Source organism: Dendrobates tinctorius, unplaced genomic scaffold (assembly GCF_039654945.1).
Source record: "Dendrobates tinctorius isolate UK_male_01 unplaced genomic scaffold, ASM3965494v1 ptg000075l, whole genome shotgun sequence".
Taxonomy (NCBI): Eukaryota; Metazoa; Chordata; class Amphibia; order Anura; family Dendrobatidae; genus Dendrobates; species Dendrobates tinctorius.
In genome coordinates, this window is record NW_027361743.1 from 29,835,033 (window position 1) to 29,855,686 (window position 20,654).

General features: G+C 42.9%; 1 protein-coding gene across 6 annotated transcripts in view; it reads right to left on the bottom strand.

The window, feature by feature from the left end:
- Positions 1-20,654, bottom strand: part of LNX2 (ligand of numb-protein X 2) — a 262,034-nt gene that overhangs the window by 15,124 nt on the left and 226,256 nt on the right. For all 6 annotated transcript variants that reach the window (XM_073583140.1, XM_073583135.1, XM_073583139.1 and 3 more), the window contains 2 exons: positions 15,137-15,314; positions 11,324-11,552 (listed from right to left, as the gene is read on the bottom strand). In XM_073583140.1, the coding sequence (XP_073439241.1) occupies positions 11,324-11,552; positions 15,137-15,314 (407 nt within the window). The remainder of the gene's footprint in view (positions 1-11,323; positions 11,553-15,136; positions 15,315-20,654) is intronic.

Consider the following 20,654-nt stretch of genomic DNA (forward strand, 5'->3'; position numbering starts at 1 on the left):
GGATAGTTGAAATCTCCCATGACAACTATGTCATATTTTTTGGAGAACTTGGCCATTTGATGCATAAAGAGTTCATCCATATCTTCAGCTTGCACAGGCGGCCTGTAGTAAATGCCTACAATGGTGTCCTTTCCATTGTTCTGTCCTTGTATTCTTACCCAAACAGTTTCCACAGAACTCCCAGTCTCTGAAGCTTCAATCTCTGTGCAGATATATGCATTTCTAACATACAATGCAACACCCCCTCCTCGTTTATCAAGTCTGTTTCTTGCAAATAAGTTGTATCCTTCTAGTCTTGTATTCCAATCATGTGTATCGTCCCACCAAGTTTCAGTGATTCCAATGACATCATATTTCTTTTCCTGTGTTAGTAGTTCCAATTCTCCTTGTTTGTTGCCCATGCTTTGTGCATTAGTATAGAAACATTTTAGTTTGTGATTGGTTTCTCTTTCTCCAATATTGTTATTAATTAGATTCTTTCGTCTTTGTTCTTCCTTTCCACTTCTAATAGCAGAGTTCTCAATAGCATTTGTCAGGTGTATGGCTTTTTCTGGTCTTTTGCTTCCCTTCCCATGTTGTTCTAGTTTAAAGCTCTCCTTACAAGTGTAGCAAGGCGACTTCCAAATACATGCTTTCCAGTCTTCGTAAGGTGCACCCCATCTCTAGCAAGTAGTCCATCGTATAAGTAGTTCACTCCGTGATCCAGAAATCCAAATTGTTGCTGACGGCACCATCGACGTAGCCAGTTGTTCACCTGCAGAATCTTATTCCACCTCCTTGTTCCATGGCCATCCACTGGGAGGATGGAAGAGAAGACCACCTGCGCTCCCAGTTCTTTCACTTTCTTACCTAAGTCTTCAAAGTCTCTGCAGATGGTTTCCAGGTCGTTTCTTGCGGTGTCATTTGTCCCCACATGTAGTAGCAGGAATGGGTAGTCATCTGTAGGTCTGAAGAGTCCTGATATCCTGTCAGACACATCTTTAATTTTTGCACCTGGAAGACAGCACATTTCTCTTGAAGTTATATCCGGTCTGCAGATAGCGGCCTCTGTTCCTCTCAACAGGGAATCCCCCATGACCACCACTCTCCGTTTCTTCTTCACAACATTTTTCTTTCTCCATCCAGGAGGACTCTGAAGGCGTACAAGGTTGCTGTTTGTTGGCAAAGTCTTATCCTGATGTATTTCTTCATCATTTTCCTGCGTGAGAGCCTGGTACTGGTTTCTGAGCAGTATGGGTGCAGACCACGCCGCTCCACCAGCAAAAAACCTCAGCAACAATGGCCGCCATACAGCACAAACACCAAATGAAAGGAGTCCCCTTTGCCCCCCTGCTGCATTGCAGCTCTGGTGGTGGTCAGTGCACGGCTCCGCTCCGTTGGGGCGATGGGGACTCCTTTCATTTTGTGTTGGTGCTGTGTGTCGGCCATTGTTGCTGTGGTTTTGTTCTGGTGGAGCTGTGTGGTCTGGTGATACCGTGGCAGTGGGCTTCATATAGTCTGATCAGAATATTAAACTAAGAACCTCATGTTCAGTTATATAATTTTGCTGAGAGGCATTAGATCATTGTATGATTTTTGGAGGTGCTGTCCTCTCCCTTTTTTCAGCATCAAGTAAATAACAGAACCGTAACACACAGGCCAGATTCACAAATCAGTGTGTTGTGGTCCGAGTACATACTGTAATGTTTGGACCGGCCCCGGGTCTCCTATCCCAAACTAGTCATCCTCTTATAAGGCTTATGAAGCTGCTTGGTTCAGGTGGAAAGATCCGCGGCCGGTCCAAACATTAAAGTCTGTACTCGGACCATAACACACGGATGTGTCAATCTGGCTTCAGGCTAAGTTCACACCAGTGTATCAAAGATCATTTGGGGTTTTATTATCCATAACAAAATGGACAATTGTTCTTCAGATGGTATCTGTATGGCATCTTTTTTTTTTTTTTCTTTACACACCTATTGAAATCTATCTATCCATCTATAATTTTTATCCACACCGTCTGTCAGTCTGTATAAAAATGTTCTCGAGAATTAAGTCATTGAGTAACATTGGTTTGTGAGTGGACTGCTTTCCATTCGGACTTGTCATCAGCAAAAATGCTGTTAAGCTGCAGATATGGGGTTAATCTGCAGGTAAAGAGCCCATCTTGTCCAACCTCTAATCATATGAGACGCCTTCCGTCCCTTGTAATAATCTAGTGGCCATCTTTGAACTGACTCTAACTTCTGAATATGTTCAGTCACCACTCTGATTATACAGAGTACTGGCTGCAACCGTGCCCCGGCCCTGACTGACACTGGCTCAGCATTATGGCCGGTTGTGACTCAGGGCCGAGGGCACGGTCACTGGCTCAGCATTATGGCCGGCTGTGACTCAGGGCCGAGGGCACGGTCACAGCTCCCGCTCTCTATTCTCAGAGCGGTGACTGAACACGTGGGGGGGTGACTGAAACCCGAATGCTGCCGGGGAATAAAGTTCATTTTGTCCCCGCAGCGTTTCCTTTAACATACCCTTACAAGGAAACTATACTAACAGTCCGTGTGAAAAAAAAAAAATCACAAATGGCGCTAGATTCAAACTGGCCCACAGGAAAGCAGTTGAATCCCTTGGTGGCCCCTGTGCATGAGTAGGCCTCCAACATGAACAGTGCTTGGTACTGTACACTTATATACATAGAAACGCAACCACTCATCAATCATTGAACAAATTGCATAATTTATTATATAGAACTGAATTTGTGAATAAGCTGAACAGTGGGGCCTCAGTGTCAATGTTCCTGGTGACCGCCTGCCACCACAGTCCCACATTGCAGGTATCATTATGGTCTTTTGGTCACTTCATATGTCTGTGTTGTTTTGTGGACATTGGCCCCGATGCATTATGACTGGCATTTCGTACCCCAGTCTTATTGCTGGGCATGCAGAAATAAGATGTGGCTAATTTATTACGGAGGCACATGTCACTTTATGAATTAGCCACATATCATCAGTGGTGTGCGCCTCACTGCATCTGGTTAGAGATGATACTCCTGTCAGAGACTGGACTAACATTTCTGGCATAAGGAATGCTGCCACTTATTATTTCTTGGACTGGCATTGCCACACATCGTCTCGCCTCGGTTCCTCTACACTTTTGCTTATTTTGGTGGAGCTGCTCAAAACTGGACAAAAGTTGAAACATTTTTAAGCAACTTCTTGTTGCACAAAAATTTTGCAGGTGTTTTACGTCAAAATTCAGGCATAAACACCATGATGAAATGTAGACCAAATGTCCGCAAAAAGTCACGGGTCAGACTCACACATTCATGACTATGGTTCAGAGTAAATGTTGGACAGAGAATTTTAGGCATCTTTGTTGCATTCTACTGTCTGTTTTTCATTGTTTGCTAGAAGAAGCTTTAGAATGTTGCACAGCTTGTTGTATAGCTCCTGCATACCCACAGATGCAGTAGAAAACTTCACAGAGCAGATTACATGGGATAACAAGCTTTTACTTCTTAGAACATGAGGTAAAGGAAAAATGCACAGTCAGTGCTGCATCAGGAAGTAGGAAAATACAAAACTGAAACTACAGTAAGCTAGGAAACTTTACACAACATCTATTGTCAGATCATCAGCATAAAGTCCTCCTTCAAACAAAGAAGAAGTCCACAACTGTTGCATATACCAACAGAGAAACCTTGGGGTTGTTTTTTCGCCTACAAAGTAAAAGTCTTGAAACACTGATGGTAAGGCCGGAGTCACACTAGCGTATAACATCAGAGGTGATATGCTAATGACACTCATCTCCAACTCTACTCAAGCGTGATCCAAGAGTCGGTCCTCTGTTCTCCGATCCTCTTGCATGATAGATTCGTAGCACAGATACAGAGGAGACAGAGAAAGTAATTGCTCCATCTCCTCCATTGCTTGTGTCTGTGGAAAATGAACTGCGTTGGAATGACATCTGAGAGCAGTCCGAGTCTCGCTGCCAATCACAACATGTGAATCGGCATGAGAAAATAAATGCTGATCTGCACTGCCCCATAGCATAACACGGTGCCGAGCGCTATCCAATAAAACATTGGTATTCGACCATGTTATATGCTCGTGTGAACGAGACCTAAACCAACACAGACCTCCCACAGTTGAAATTCCACAGTCAATTCCACAACTGTAACTACCACTAAGAATATTCCTGTTAAAATGTTGATATTAAGCCTCACATTTCAGAAACCCTCAATGATATATGCAGCTAAATCGACATTGCTAATCGGGAGTGCTAGACAGATTTACACTGTGGATTTTCCAAAAAAAATCTCATGTATGACAATGGTTCTGAAAAACGCAGCTGATTGTCCATTCGGACATTTTAGCAAAATATCTCCTGCATTTGCTCCCCTTATGTAAACCTAGCACAAAAGTGAAGCCATTTTCTCCATTTCTTATCATGAAATGTAGACAACACCCTAGATGTTATAACTGCATTATTAAAAGGAAACCTAGAACCTGATTCATGCTGCCCAAACAACGGGCAGCATGAATCAAAGCAGCCCTGCACCAATGCAACCCGATATATTTTTTATTCCGGCATTTCCCAGACATTAAAGATAGATTTTCTCCAAGTGCAAATATAGGTGATTGACAGGTCTGTCCTATAGCAAGAAACCTGTCAATCAACTAGATTGGTGCTGGGAAAAGTTGTCCGGGGGTGGCATCAGACTAGTTCAGTCTCGGCTAGGCTTCCATGATAGATCTTCTATTTTCTCTGAAATGCTGGAGTGTTTCAGGAAAAAATGATACCTGCTTGCCTTCGTGCAGACAAGCTCCGATTCATGCTGACTATGGTTTTGCGGTTTTGGTAGCATAAATCAAACGGCAGGTTCCTTTTAAAGCAGCGTTCACATACATTTCCATATGAAGTAAATAGAATGTCTAAAAACAGCCTGTTCAAGTGGAATAAAATATTCCTGTCTATGCAGCAAATTCAGTGCTCATCTACTCAGGCGGTCAATTATGCTAACAGCGGAGCAGTGCAGACCACTTTGCTGCAGGCAACCTAATTGTATGCAAATAATAAGCAATAGTTAATGGCAAATGCGACTTTTACCGTTATATTTTTGTTTTTGCTTGCATAAAAATGTAAATCATGTAATCACAGTAAAAAGGCCATTACATTTACATTACTGATAATACATATATTTTTTACACCAAAAACATCATTTAAGATTATTTTTAAAGAAAACAGGTTATTTTTAAGGACTCATGAACAGTGACGCAGTCACATAGAGTGCCGCCATTTGGTGCCATATTAGAGATATTCTTTCCTAGAGACAATGCTTCCAGAGAGCATACCTCTGTAAGGCTAAGTTCACATTAGAGATTAGGGGGTTTGCCGAGGGCTGCGTACTTCCTCCGTTAAGCTCCGCCTACTTCCGCATGCATCCTGCTTACCTATCTTTAACATTGGTTACGGAGGACATGCGGATGTATGCGGATGCATTGTTTTGATGCGCCCACCGTCCGCACGGGAACGCAACACGTTGCGTTTTGTGCGGACGGCGGGCGCGTCAAAACGATGCATCCGCATATATTCACATAAATCCACATGTCCTGCATACCCAATCTTTAAGATAGGTACGGAGGATGCATGCGGAAGTAGGCGGAGCTTAACGGAGGAAGTACGCAGCCCTCCGTAAAGCCCCCGAACGCTATTGTGAACTTTACCTTATGGCTTCTGACGGAAATTGCTGCAATTTCTTGTTTGGTTGTATGCTCTAGGAAACCTTTATAATAAGACATTGGAAAGTGCGCTGTATGAAGGAGCACCAGCTACTCGCAGAACAACCCGACACAGACAACCCTTGGCACATGCAGCATGCACGTTTCCTCCAGAGGTGCTCTAGGTGTGCTGAGCGTTAGTGGAGAAAATAACTTTCAGCAGAAGACTTCATCTATTATAAATTCATGCTCAAAATTTATAACTCTACTCTCTATCTTCCTAAACAATCAACTTCCCTGCCCTCATCACATCATTATCTGATAATCCAAGATGACTCTTCAAAATTTTCCACTCCATCCTTAGGGTACCGTTACACCTAGCGACTTACCAGCGATCCCGACCAGCGATATGACGCGGTCAGGATCGCTGGTACATCGCTAAGTGGTCGCTAGTGAGCTGCCACTCAGGCAGATCTCACCAGCGACATCGCTGGGGACGGGGGTCGCTACTTACCTGTCAGACGCGGCGATCCTGCGTCCTCCCGCCCGGCTCCACACGTCGCTCGTCTTCACAGCAGGAAGCGCCGCAGGGAAGTGGACGACGAGGAATGGTCCAGCAGCTTCTCGCGCGATCAGCGATAACCAGCGGGGGAGCGGGTCAGAGGTAAGTATCACATGCAGCGATATCGCTAGCAATATCGCTGCAACGTCACAAAATCGGTGACTTTACAGCGATATTGCTAGCGATATCGCAGTGTGTAACGGGGGCTTTAGGCCTAAAGTACAAACCCCATCATTAACCTCAGCGTTGACGGCCACTTATTTCCAACAAAAGCAAACCTATCTATTGAAATATTTTCACTCAATCCCCTAAAAGCCTAGATCCTCTTCCTCCTTGCACATTAAGTTCACTTCCCACCTTCGAGCCTGTCACAGAAGAAGTTGTTACCAGGCTCCTCACCCTACAACCTGCACCAGTGATCCTATTCCCTCACACCTCCTCCAGCCCTTCTCCCTGGCTGTCACTGCCCACCTAATTAAAATATTCAACCTCCCTCTTTCTTCAGGAATCTTTTCATTCAAACATGTCGTCATAATGCCTTTACTAAAAAAACATTCCTTTGCCAGAACTGTGGTAATCAATGCTACATTCTACCTGACCATTAAATTTGTAGGTTTGTAGCCCAGGAGAGGCATTTTTGATAAATATTAGGTTTAGGGTTCCATCAGAGAAAGGTCACCTTGCCGTGGTTGATGGGCATATATGAAATGGCCAATTTATGCGCTAAGTACCTTCATTTTAATAAGTATATTTTATATGGCAGTAATGCAGTTCCAATTTTATCTATTTAATGTTTGGATACTTGTTAGCCCTTACAGAGTGCTGATGTATTATCTTGTTTGAAAAGTTCTGCTTGTAAGACCAGGTCTAACCATATGGTGTGCTGTTTAACAGCAAAATCCATATTACTTGGAGCAGCACACAGACTTCCAAATTGTAAAAAAAAGTTTGTATCATGATGCCGACATCTTCATGGGCATTTTAAAAAAATGAATAAAAAAATTAAAAAGCTTAAATACAAGTATTTTGGTTTAAATTAAGTTTTGATACTGGGTTTCATTAAAAAATGTTAACCATTTTGCTTTTAAAGAGTAACCATAACTTTACTTTCTTTCGTAAATAAATAGTACTTGTGGAAATAACAGACAATGTAATATATCTTATTATGGAAATCCGCTTCTTCGTCTCCCTGGACTCGTCATTCATTTTTAAAAATTCTGAATTCACGGGCAAAATCTGTCTTCAGTGAAGACAGAGTTTCCTATTACTGAGATAGGAGATGATGACAGTTAGTGCTCATAAAGTTCTATGGAGGACTGTAACTGTCGCTTCTGGAGAATGTCTGTCTACCTCTAGCTCCTCCCTTCTTTTCCCACCTCTCTTCACCATTGAATTTTAAAAGCACCAACTAACATTTCCTATCTCAGTAATGGGAAAATTTGGGTTCACAAAACAGATTTTATCCATGAATTGCGAGTGAAAAATCGATCTAAGAGGTGAAAGAAGAAAAATTCTCTGATAAGATATATTATGCTTCTTATTTTCATGTGCACCATTTATTTTCAGAATAAAAATTAAATTGACGTTTATTCTTAAGGCCATCTGTTTTCTTCCTCATTGCTGGCTGAAAATGAGACTAGCTCAGTTTTGCCAGGGGTTTATAACACATTTATCTATCTTTTACGGAACTCCTTTCAGCTTATATATTACCACAGACCACATCAAAGAGCTGAACTTTCATACAATCATAAATCAACATAGAGAAGCTTAGTAAAATAGACATAACAGTTACATACTCTCCTCAGAATCAGCAGATTGATGAATTCTTACTTAAAGTCAACCTCTTGCTTTATAATTTAAAATGAGTACCTCCCTGCTCCCCTGATTCTGGAATAGCTTTTCATTTTCTTCGGTACCCCTCCATTCCAAAGTTATGAGCCTCTAATAAAAAGTAATATATATTCCCTTCAACTGAGAATATGACACAGAACTGTGTAAGGAGGTGGCGGGGACCCTCATGTACCTTCTCTCTCCTTAATGCTGTTCACCTGTGTCTCATGGGGCACCCTGATGTTGCCATTGTGTGCACTGTAATGAATATGTCATGTACTGTAAGGTGATATATTGTGCTTTAGCTTAGGGATAGACTAGTGAGTACTGCAGGACCATAGGGGGTTATCATAGAGATAGGATAGCAAAGAATAGATAGAAGTGTTAGTTAGATACAGGCAGCATAGGGGTTAAGCAGACGGGAGGAGTCGCAGAGCAGCACAGAACAGGGGGGTATAGGACAGATACTTCCTGGTTCTATCAGACACTCAGCACAAACGCAGCACAAACAAATGGTGTATTTTTATTCATCTTTTGAGAACATGGGGTGCCAACTTCACACAGGTTCAGGCAGCTTGCCCAAGGGCAGGACGTGTGAGCAGACTACTACAGGCCATGGAGATAAAGCTGTTGCAGTAAGGGGCCCTGGGCTGGGAATCATGCAGGTGGTCACCAGCTTAGACAGAACCGTTCCAAGGAATTATCCGAAGCTAGCGGCTGGGATTAGGAGGCAGCTGAGTCAGCGAGCCCGTTACCCTATAATTCTCAGCCAGACTTGAGACTGGTAGGAAGCTAGTGGGTCTGGAGCACGAGTGGGACAGAGATTGTCCAGAAGAGGAAAAGGGCTTGTCCAATAGTGGGTCATAGATTGACCAAGAGTGAGACAGAGGCTGCCTGTGTGATGAATGCAGATAAGATGTCTCTGTGTTTGACTTGTGCTGCCTATGTGATGAATATGCTGCTGTCCAGTAAAGTTTATCCGTTGGAACAGAACTGCGGCTTTGTGGCATTTCCTGAGATTTGGACCCAAGCAACCGAAGTTAATGTGAAACGGAGGTAACCGACCATGCCACTGGACCGAGACGTCGCTCATCTCCCCATGTACAAGGTGTTGGGGTGCTCACTGACAGTGGCTTAGTGAACTCGCCCACGAATACCACCCCAGGTCACCTTTGTTACAACTGCTTGAGGAGAAAAAGCAACCGCCCACAGAGAAGGTCCCAACTGTAGCCTGGCAGTGTTTCCCTCCTCTGAAAAACAACAATTTCTACTTTCAGCTCCCTGTAGACAGAGCTCCTTCCTGCATTATATCTCTCAGCACAGCCCTCTGTATAGAGAACCCCTACCTACAGTTTAACGCTCATCTCAATCCCCTGAATACAGCCTACCCTTAATAATATCATGCCTCTCAGCGCATTGTTTACAGCCCATTCTGTTGTATATCTTTCCTCTCAGCTCCATGAATACAGAGCACCATGTTGCAATATATCTCTCTTCTCAGCTTCTGTATACAGCACATCCTGCAGTATATCTCTTCTCCCAGCCACTTTTATATAAAGCCCCGTCCTGCAGAATATCTCTCTTCTTATCACCCTGTATACAGAGTGCTATCATGCAGTATAGCTCTCGTCTCAGCCACTTGTATATAGAGGCCCGTCCTGCTGTATATCTCTCCTCTTAGCACCCTGTATGCAGAGTGTTATTGTGCAGTATATCTCTCCTCTCAATCCTCTGTACACAGAGCCCCATCCTGCAGTATAACTCTCATCTCAATCCCCTGCATACAATCCACCGTACAATATATTTCTCTCCTCAGTCCCTGTATACAGAGCCCCATCCAGCAGTTTCTCTCCTCTCAGCTTCTTGTATACAGCCCATCCTGCAGTATATCTCACCTCTCAGCCCCTGTGTACAGCACATTCTGCAGCCCCCTGTATACCAAGCCTGAATAGAGAACCACTATCCTGCCATAGCTCTCTCCTTTCAGCTCTCTGTATACAGCCTATCCTACAGTATCCTACATTGCTTTGCTTAGACTAGTTTCACACTAGCGTTCTTGGGTGCAGCGCAGGGCCGCCGCTAAGCCCCACCCCCGGCCGCGCCCCCTCCGGTCAGTTCCTCCTCTGATCGCATGAGGCTGCATGCGATCAGCGTATCCTATATTTAGCGTTGGATACGCTGATCATGCGCTGGTCTGATTTTGCTGGCACTGCTCCCTTTTGGCGCTGCGCCCGCGCACAAAAACACGCTATGTTGCATTTCTGTGCTCTGGGCGCAGTGCCAGCAAAATCAGACCAGCGCACGATCAGCATACCCAACGCTAAATATAGGATACACTGATCGCATGCAGCCTCATGCGATCAGAGGAGGAACTGACCGTAGGGGGCGCGGCTGGAGGCGGGGCTTAGCGGCGGCCCTGCGCCCAAGAACGCTAGTATGCTTCCTGGTATATCAGCTCTCAGTACAGTGATGAAGGAGGTTCTGCCACTTTCCATGACATTATCCTGTACAGTAGAAGCAGTGTTCCAGATATGTCCCAGAACAAGAAGCCAGATGAGAGAGACCGCACTGCGTATTATCGACCGTGGACATTTTAACTACTAGAGGATGGTTCCAATATAACTGGTGGGTAAATAGAGCCTGGAGGGTCGTTCTTTGTGAGTTGATATTTGCAAAATGGAGCTGATTTAAGAATGAGTTATATTAACACAAGAGATGAGCAAATTGCTTCACTTGACAATGGCCCCGGTCAATGATACCTGTCAGCTAAATGGGAGTTACGCAAATCTCTTACCTTCCGGCGTCCCCAGCGTGGCTTCTGATTAGCCAGGGTTGGTGAGATGTCATCTGTGCATCATGTCACACCCATGACATTGTACCAGCTCTAACAAATCAAATACTGCTCCGGGGATGCAAAACGGTAAGAGATTTTCTGTCTAGCCGCTAGGTACCACTGACCTGGATGCTGCATTGGAGTCCCGTGAATCGATCAGCTCATCTCCAGTCGGCACAAATTAATAAATACGTATATATGTATCACCCATCCAGTTAATGGGTAATAACTTATCTACACTGGAGAACCCTCATTAAGCATTTATTTTAAAAAATTATTGTGCAATGTGCTTGTGCAAAATTGCAAATAATCAGCCATATTTAGCATATCATGCCACCTACAAGTTGTATGCTTGAGGCCTCACTGTAGAGAAAGAATGGTGCCAATACTACTATCTACCTGGGGAGTCCAAGCCACATGACCCATGATGGAGACCAGCTTGCATCATATTCATTTTCACTGATTGTGCTCATTTCTTCATTTACTTGGGTTTGTTCTTCTAGGACCTCCACTTCAAGGGCTTTAAGAGTAATGACTGAGGAAGCGGCGCTGGCTTTGAGCATAGCCACTGCTTCACTATGGCTCAGGTTGGTCAGGTCAATGCCATTTATATTCAGGAGAACATCACCTGGGGAAAAAAAAAAAATGTTACCGTACATAATTCAGACTTTAATTCTCAGCTTCCATTGTAACAGCAAACTATTGTACTGTAGATAACATCTATACAATACCATTGATTGATCTGTTATACTGAATATGACCTATCATTATCCAAACAATAGAGCACCAATTAAATAAGACAAATCTCAAAAATACTTATCTAACGATATGTGTATACACTGTGTATGCAGCTATAGAGTAGCAATAATAAGTCTATTCACGAGAAAATATAGCTAAAAAAAAAAAAAAAAAATCGACAAATATTTATTGAGAATATACCAAAAAAACAGTAATACCTAGGCACAGTGAGCTATCACTGAGGCTATGTGCACACGCTGCAGATTCACCTGCGTTTTTTCCCGCGCGGAATCACAAGTAAAGTGACCTGCGGTTTTCCTTCGGTTTGGCCTGCAGTTTTGCCCTGCGGCTTCACATCTCTACTATGTTAAAGGTGTGAAATCGCTGCGGAAACCGCCCAAACAATTGACATGCTGCAGTTTGTAAACCGCGGAAAAAACGCACCGTCAGCACAGCGTTATTGCAGGGGAAATAGCAGTGTAACGTGCTGGGAACGTAGTAATGTGGCATGCAGAAATAATAGTGAAGTATTATGGCATTTAGAAGACCTGGGGAAGTGGTAACATAGTGTGACATGTAGAAGTATTGGGGAAATAGTAGTGTGGCATGGAGAAGAAACAGGGATGTAGTAGTGCAGCTTGTAGAAAAGACCATGAAGTAGAAGTGTGGCATGTAGAAGAGAAGTAGAAGAAACAGAGGAGTAGAAGTGTGGTATGAAGAAGAAACGGGGAAGTATAAGTATGGCAAGTAGAAGAGACGGAGAAGTTGAATTGTGTCATGTAGAAGAGAGGGGAAGTAGAAGTGTGGCATGTAGAAAAGACCATGGAGTAGAAGTGTGGCATGTAGAAGAGACGGGGAATTAGTAGTGCGGCAAGTAGAAGAAACGGAGGAATAGAAATGTGGTATGAAGAAGAAACGGGGAAGTATAAGTATGGCAAGTAGAAGAGACGGAAAAGTAGAAGTATGTCATGTAGAAGAGAAGGGGAAGTAGAAGTGTGGCATGTAGAAGAAACAGGGAAGTAGAAGTATGGCATGTAGAAGAAACGGAAGTAGAAGTGTGGCATGTAGAAGAAACAGGGAAGTATAAGTATGGCAAGTAGAAGAGAAGGGGAAGTAGATGTGTGGCATGTAGAAGAGACCGGGAAGTATAAGTATGGCAAGTAGAAGAGACGGGGAAGTAGAAATGTGTCATGTAGAAGAAACGGGGAAGTAGAAGTATGACATGTAGAAGAGAAGGGGAAGTAGAAGTGTGGCATGTAGAAGAGACGGGGAAGTAGAAATGTGTCATGTAGAAGAAACGGGGAAGTAGAAGTATGGCATGTAGAAGAGAAGGGGAAGTAGAAGTGTGGCATGTAGAAGAGACGTAGAAGTATGGCAAGTAGAAGAGACGGGGAAGTAGAAATGTGTCATGTAGAAGAAACGGGGAAGTAGAAGTGTGGCAGGTAGAAGAAACAGGGAAGTATAAGTATGGCATGTAGAAGAGAAGGGGAAGTAGAAGTGTGGCATGTAGAAGAAACGGGGAAGTAGAAGTGTGGCATGTAGAAGAGACGGAGAAGTTGAAGTGTGTCATGTAGAAGAAACGGGGAAATAGAAGTGTGGCATGTAGAAGAGACGGAGAAGTTGAAGTGTGTCATGTAGAAGAGACGGAGAAGTTGAAGTGTGTCATGTCATGTAGAAGAGAAGGGGAAGTAGAAGTGTGAAATGTAGAAGAAACGGGGAAGTATAAGTATGGCATGTAGAAGAGACGGGGAAGTAGAAATATGTCATGTAGAAGAAACGGGGAAGTATAAGTATGGCATGTAGAAGAAACAGGGAAGTAGGAGTGTGGCATGTAGAAGAAATGGGGAAGTAGAAGTGTGGCATGTAGGAGGAAAGGGGAAGTATAAGTATGGCACGTAGAAGAAACGGGGAAGTAGAAATGTGTCATGTGGAAGAAACGGGAAAGTAGAAGTGTGGCATGTAGAAGAGACGGAGAAGTTGAAGTGTGTCATGTAGAAGAGAAGGGGAAGAAGAAGTGTGGCATGTAGAAGAAACGGGGAAGTATAAGTATGGCAAGTAGAAGAGACGGGGAAGTAGAAATGTGGCATGTAGAAGAAAAGGGGAAGTAGAAGTGTGGCATGTAGAAGAAACGGGGAATTATAAGTATGGCAAGTTGAAGAGACGGGGAAATAGAAATGTGTCATGTAGAAGAAACAGGGAAGTAGAAGTGTGGCATATAGAAGAGACGGAGAAGTTGAAGTGTCACGTGCTCACACGCACTCTCCCTAGTACCGCAGGACACTGATCTCCAGAGTCTGTCACTGGCCAGGACAGCGCTGCAACGTTATCTACAAGCGACCAGTCATCCAGAGTGCCCCCTAACCGGGACAATCTTCTATCCTTGGATTTTTGTCGTAAGGCTCCGAATACAGCAGCATTTCTACAGGATCCACATTGCACATTGCTGAAACAAAGTAATAGAAATTTACATTGACTAGAGTATTGTCTTATAACCATACATCAGGATACTATTAGGTCATAACAGCACAATACTCCTGAAACCAGCGCAATATTATTTATTTGGTCATTATTGATTTTGGTCTTATTGGTATAGACCCTTGTTTTGCTGCGGTTTACAGGGAGGTTATATGCGCCACTAATTTTATCTAATCAGTTAGATAATAAAAATGATTTAAGTATTTTCCTATAGATAAGGTTCTACTGCAGTCTTGAATTATTATTAACTTTTTGTAAGACTTTTAATCTGTTTATTTATGGTCACAACAGTACCAAAGTGTATATATTACATATGTTAGCGCAATGAAGCAACAAGCTAGAGGAAGCGTCAGTTAGAGGCGAAACAATCATTGCCAGAGAAGCGTCTTGCTACTCTCCCTGCTACCATATTGTTGGCACATAGATAATTGTTAATGAAGAAGAAAAACGCCATTTGTGAGCGCCATCTTCTTTTTTCTTGTATGATAATTTAGACTTTGTTGGGAATATTTCACTGTGCACCATCGTAATCACTTCTGTTTCTTGAGTGCTGTATATATTGGACAGATTATATTCTACGCCAGGTGTAGTGGCGATCAAGCTGTTTGCCTTAAAAAAAGTATATAGGAGAGCCGGGTATATAGCAGGACACAGAGTAGGTAGAAGTTAGACAAATAGAAGAGTTGAGAAGCAGAAGTCAAGCATTTAGGGGTGGCGAAGTTAGAGAGGTTGGAGAAGGAGAGGTGTATTCCGACTCTGCAGTGACTGGCATGCAACAACCTCTTTTTTACTGTTGCAGATGAGAATAACAGAAGTTCCCACCTCATAAATTATGCAAGAAGATTGATTTTAAGAGTAGTGGATAAAAGTCCCATCTGCGATGTCTCACCAGCCCCGTGTGCCTGGATCCTATATAAATTACCAATTATTCCTACCAGCATGATTTCTACATCTTTCCTGTTCTATTTGTCTGCTAAAAAGACAAATGTAGATCTAAACCTCGTTTAATTCTGCTGTCTCTCGCAAGACATCCGTGAGGCTGCACGCTGGTTACAAAGATTGGTAGCTCTCCACTTTTACTCCCTCTTCCTCCCGCTACTGTCATGCCTAATGATTCCATGGGAGCTTTCTTCACGGTAATATGCTTTTCGTGGCATGTCACACACTGGGCAAGATCCTGAGACAGACAAAAAGAATATCAGTCAAAGGAAGAGTCGCTCAAACAATACAGCAATTAAAGTAAGCACTGTGCAATAATTACAGTACTCATAGAAGATGCTGCATGTGCAGCTTCCACAACAGTACAGCAGTTTACACGGTAAAAGCGGATCTGTCTACGCTACGACAGGTCTACGCCCATATTAGCCAAAATGGCTAGAAGGAGAGGTCACCGAATACATTGAATCCATACTTCTTAGTCTGATGCTCCCCCTGCACTCTTGGTGGTGGTTATATCTCAACCAATGTATGGAGGGTTGTGGAGAGGTCTCCCCTCATGAATACACCAGACTCATAAATTATTGACCCCATGTATTTGCTGATCACTTCCGTAAGTCAGAGAGCACACTATCTTTTCGTGCCGATAGTAGAGGGTCCCCATACCATGCTGCCTTACGTAGACATGACAGATCTGCTTTATACATTGTATAACATATTCCAATGGTCTGAATTCACAAACGGGATTGAAACCCTTGTGCCACAGCGTTAGCCGCTTTGGTGCTTTCCAGCGAGACTAGAAGTGATTACGTCCCATTCTAAGGTCAACTGACGAATGGAGGTCATTTAATGTCTGGTCACAATGCCAATACACGGAGGATGCAGCAGGCGCCGTAATACAAGATGGAGGTAGCAGAGGTTCAAAATACAAATACAACCACTCGCACGTCTCTCTTTCAAGAAGGAAGGGGAGTGTGCTTAGTATTATATGTAATATCCACACGTTATGAAGAATTCAAGGTATTAAACTTTAGATATGTTTTATTCTTCGTCCTCCAGCACACAGCATAACAGTAGCATTCCCATGCTACCCAGAAGTGAAACTGAAACTTCCCTTCTCATCCCTCTTGTCTCCACCCCCCAAGTCCCATAAGTCTGGCTTGCTTAAAGAGACAGATCTAATTATTATACATTACATCATCCCCTTTTTTTTTTTTTTACTATAAATAACCCATATTACTGATAAATGCAACAACATGAAAACGTCCAAAGAAATCATATGTCCGTTTTGTCTTATTTGTTCAATTCCAAAACCAGAGAAACAAACAAAAAAAACAAAACAAACAAAACTGTAGTTACACTTCTTCAATAAGCCTCGATGGAGCTCTTCTCTCTCGTGTAGGATAACGTCTGGGCTCATTGAGAGGGTTCATTATTGATGGACCAGCTACCTCTTGTTGGTCCTCTCCACCATCGGATATCAAATCTTCCCCCAAAGAGAGTTCATTGTCATCATTCTGCGGTATGACTTTAAAATATGAAGAATTTCGCGTTATGGAGTGTCCATCTCGTTCAGCTGTGATCATGCTGCCTTTCCTTTTAGTAACATAATATTTTGCAGGACCATATACAGGTGAGGTCTTGTTGGTTGGTCTTTGACGTACCACCACGACATCCCCTCTTTCGATGGCACTTGACTGTCCTTCGCCTTCTGTCTGCATAACGTTTCATGGCTTGTTTGTTGGAGAAATCTGTGGATCTCACTGAGGAGTCACTCGGTCAGGGATGGCTGGTCACATCAGGGAGACGTATACGCAGGGTTCTGCTGAACATTAAATGAGCTGGAGCAACATTAGTAGTGGAGTGTGGCGTATTGCGGTAATTACGCATGAATTTGTATAATGACTGTTTCAGTGGGATGTGCTCCAGACTCGCTGCCTTGATACGTTTCCCCAGAGTGCGCATAAAACGTTCCACAATTCCATTGGCTTGCGGCCAGCAAGGTGTGATTTTCCTGTGATTGAATCCCAAGTATTCAGAAAATTGTGTAAACACATGTCCATTGAATGGAGGTCCATTGTCTGTTTTAACCACTCTTGGAATACCATATGCCGAGAAAATGTCGTCCAGCTCTGGTATAACTTTATTAGCAGATGTTGAAGAGATAAATGAAATGACAGGGTATCGAGAATATTCATCAATTGTTACGAGAATGTATTGGCCATTTGGCAATGGTCCATATATATCGACTGCCACTTCCTCCCAGACAGCAGTGGGTAACGGAGACATTTGTAATGGCTCTAAGTTTGATGATGGAGTGATTAATTGACAAGTAGAACAGCGTCTAATCTTTTCTTCCACCAAGTGATCCATATTTGGGAACCACACTTTTTCTCTGAGTAACTTCTTTGTGACAACAATTCCTAAATGACCTTCATGTGCTATCTGTATGACTAAAAGTTACGCAAAGTCTTAGGTACAACTAGTTTGGTACCTCGAAGAATGAGGTGTTCTTCAGTGACTGATAATTCCTCACGTACGTTTGAGAATAGTTTTAACTCTTTCAGATCAATCTCAGAATCAGGAAATTTTTCCTTTTGAATTTGATGTCACCTTCGATTTTGGATGATTTGTATTAGGGCACAGAGTGTCTTGTCTTTTGTTGTTTCATTTATAAATTGATCAAGAGAAAGTGCTTTTGGCACGGCATGATCTGTAACAAAACGTAGGTATTCTTCAATGGAGGAATGCACAGGTATATCATCATTAGTAGGATGTCTTGAAAGATAATCAGCCGGATAGCTGTATTTTACAGGTTTGTGAACAATTTTATAGTTGTAGTCCTGTAGACGTAGGCCCCATCGTTCAATTCGTGCAGGCATTTTAGCTCTGGGATTTCCAAAAATTGTAAGAAGTGCTTGATGATCTGTGACAATGGTGAAGGGAGCTCCATAGAGAAATAAGTGAAAGTGTACACATCCCCAGACAACTGCCAAGCTTTCTTTTTCAGGTTGAGAATATTTTCTTTCAGTGTTTGTTAAACTCTTACTTGCATAAGAAATGATGTGAGGATTTTGATTGTTATCCTTGTACTGCGCTAGAATAGCACCCAGTCCCACGGGACTGGCGTCCACAATCAGTTCAGTTCGAAGGGCTGGATCAAAATAAGCCATAGTGGTTGTCGAGCAGAGTTCATTTTTAATTGTTTCAAAAGAGGCTTGACAGTCTTGAGACCATTGAAAAATCCAACTTTGTTTTGTAAGTTCCCGTAGTGGATTGCTGATTGTTGAAAAATTCGGAATATATCTAGCACAGTAACTTGCCATTCCAAGGAAAGAACGCACTTCACTGGCATCCTGTGGAATTGAGGCTGTTCTGATAGCTTCCACTTTCTTGGGGTCTGGTTGTACTCCTTTTGCCGAGAAGATGTGACCATAGAATTCTAATGAACCCTTGTCAGACTCGCACTTCTCTTTGTTTAAAGTGAGTCCAGCAGAAAGCAGACATTCGAAGATAGCATATAGAGCACGATTATGCTCAGCTTGAGTTTTACCAAAAACCAATATGTCATCACTGTAATTAAAGGCATTTGGGATGTGTTGAATGACACTCCTTATTGCATCCTGAAAAATTTCTGCTGCTGAGCAGACTCCAAAAGTCAATCATTTGTATCTTCTGAGGCCCACATGGGTGGAAAATGTGGTCAAGTATCGGGACTCTGGACTCAGTTCTAATTGATGATATCCCTTGTTGAGGTCGAGCTTTGAGAAGACGGTGGCTCCATTTAATAAATGAATAATGTCATCAATCGTAGGTGAGATATGTCTTTCCCTCTGGATAGCGGTGTTGGGCAGGCGCATGTCAACACACAGTCTCACTTGATCAGGAGTCTTTGGTTTTGGAACTACCACAAGTGGAGAGACCCACGGAGTGGGACCAGTAACAGTTTCAATAACGTCCTCATCCATGAGCAATTGGAGTTCCTTTTCTACCTTCTGTCTCAGGTGAAATGGAATACGCCTGTGAGGCTGGGCTACTGGACGAACATTGTCATCCACATGAAGGTGTACTTGAGAGTCCTTTAGTTTTCCCAAACCACTAAATAGGGAGGGAAAGCTGTTCACCATAGTTTGTACATCCATATCCGCAGGGTCAGTTATGGTATGAATAATCTGGATGAGCCCTAGCTCCAAGGCAGTGTGATAGCTGAGAAGACAGCCTCCCGATCCTTGTAATGTGTGGAAAGTGGTTTTCTGCCTGTTTTCTTTATATCTAATTTCAGCATCAAATTGTCCCATTATGGCTAGAGGTGTTTTAGATCCATAAGGAAAGATTTTAGTCTGCACTTGTTGTAAGACTAGCCTTGTTTTCAATTGTTCATATGTAGTGCCATCTATGATATCCACTGAAGCTCCTGTATCTATTGTAAAGGTAATGTCAGTGTTGCAGATTGAGAGTGTAACACAGGGAGACTGTACTGAACCAGTGACAGAGGTAGTGAACACATAGTTCTCAGTCGCAGACATTTCTTCTGTGTCCTGATTTATCACTTTTACATCTGCATATTTTGTCATAGGCAGCGGAGGCTTGTAGTGCGCTGATTTGCAAACAGCTGCAAAATGATTCCCTTTTCCACATTTACTGTAGGTTTGTCCCATAGCTGGACATTTGTTCTGGGTGTGAGGGAAATCCTGTCCACATCTATAACATTTCTTCTGTTTCTGGGCTTGTTTGTCTGGTAAATTTTTCTGTTTGAGATTATGCACATGTAATTTATCCCCATTCTCCATTACGGTAGCCTGATGATCTGCTATTTCTATAGCACGGGCCATTTTGAGCAAATCATGTAGAGAGATATCCTGCTGCAGAGCCTTACGCCTTAGGTTATTAGACGAGCAGGTGACAATTATTTGAGTTAGGATTTCATCATCTACATCTGTAAAGGCACATCCATGTGCTAACTCTTTCAGCCGTGTGACATACGTGTCTATGGACTCTTCTGGAAGCTGCTTGGCAATCCTGAATTTATATCTTTTATATCTGATGTTCTGTTTGGGGTTGAAATAGCCAGTGAGAGCTTTAGTGCAGTTGCTGTATGTGTCTGTTTCTGCTGCAGGTAACGTACTGTATATGTCATAGACTCCTGTGCCTGCACAATGCAGGAGCAAAGCTCTCTTTCTTTTCTCCTCCTTTATGTCCATGGCTTCTAGGAAATTCTCAAATCTGTTTAGCCATTTTCTCCAGTTATGGGAGAGATTAATGACATCAGTCATATCAAATTGTGGGAATGTGTGCAAGTAGTCAGCCATGATAGAGTCTCTCAGTGGTGCTGGCGTGTGAAGCGGTAAAATAGAGTCCGTACTCACAGTAGTAGGTGATTATATCCCATCCTCGTCGCCAGTTGTAATATCCACACGTTATGAAGAATTCAAGGTATTAAACTTTAGATATGTTTTATTCTTCGTCCTCCAGCACACAGCATAACAGTTACATTCCCATGCTACCCAGAAGTGAAACTGAAACTTCCCTTCTCATCCCTCTTGTCTCCACCCCCCAAGTCCCATAAGTCTGGCTTGCTTAA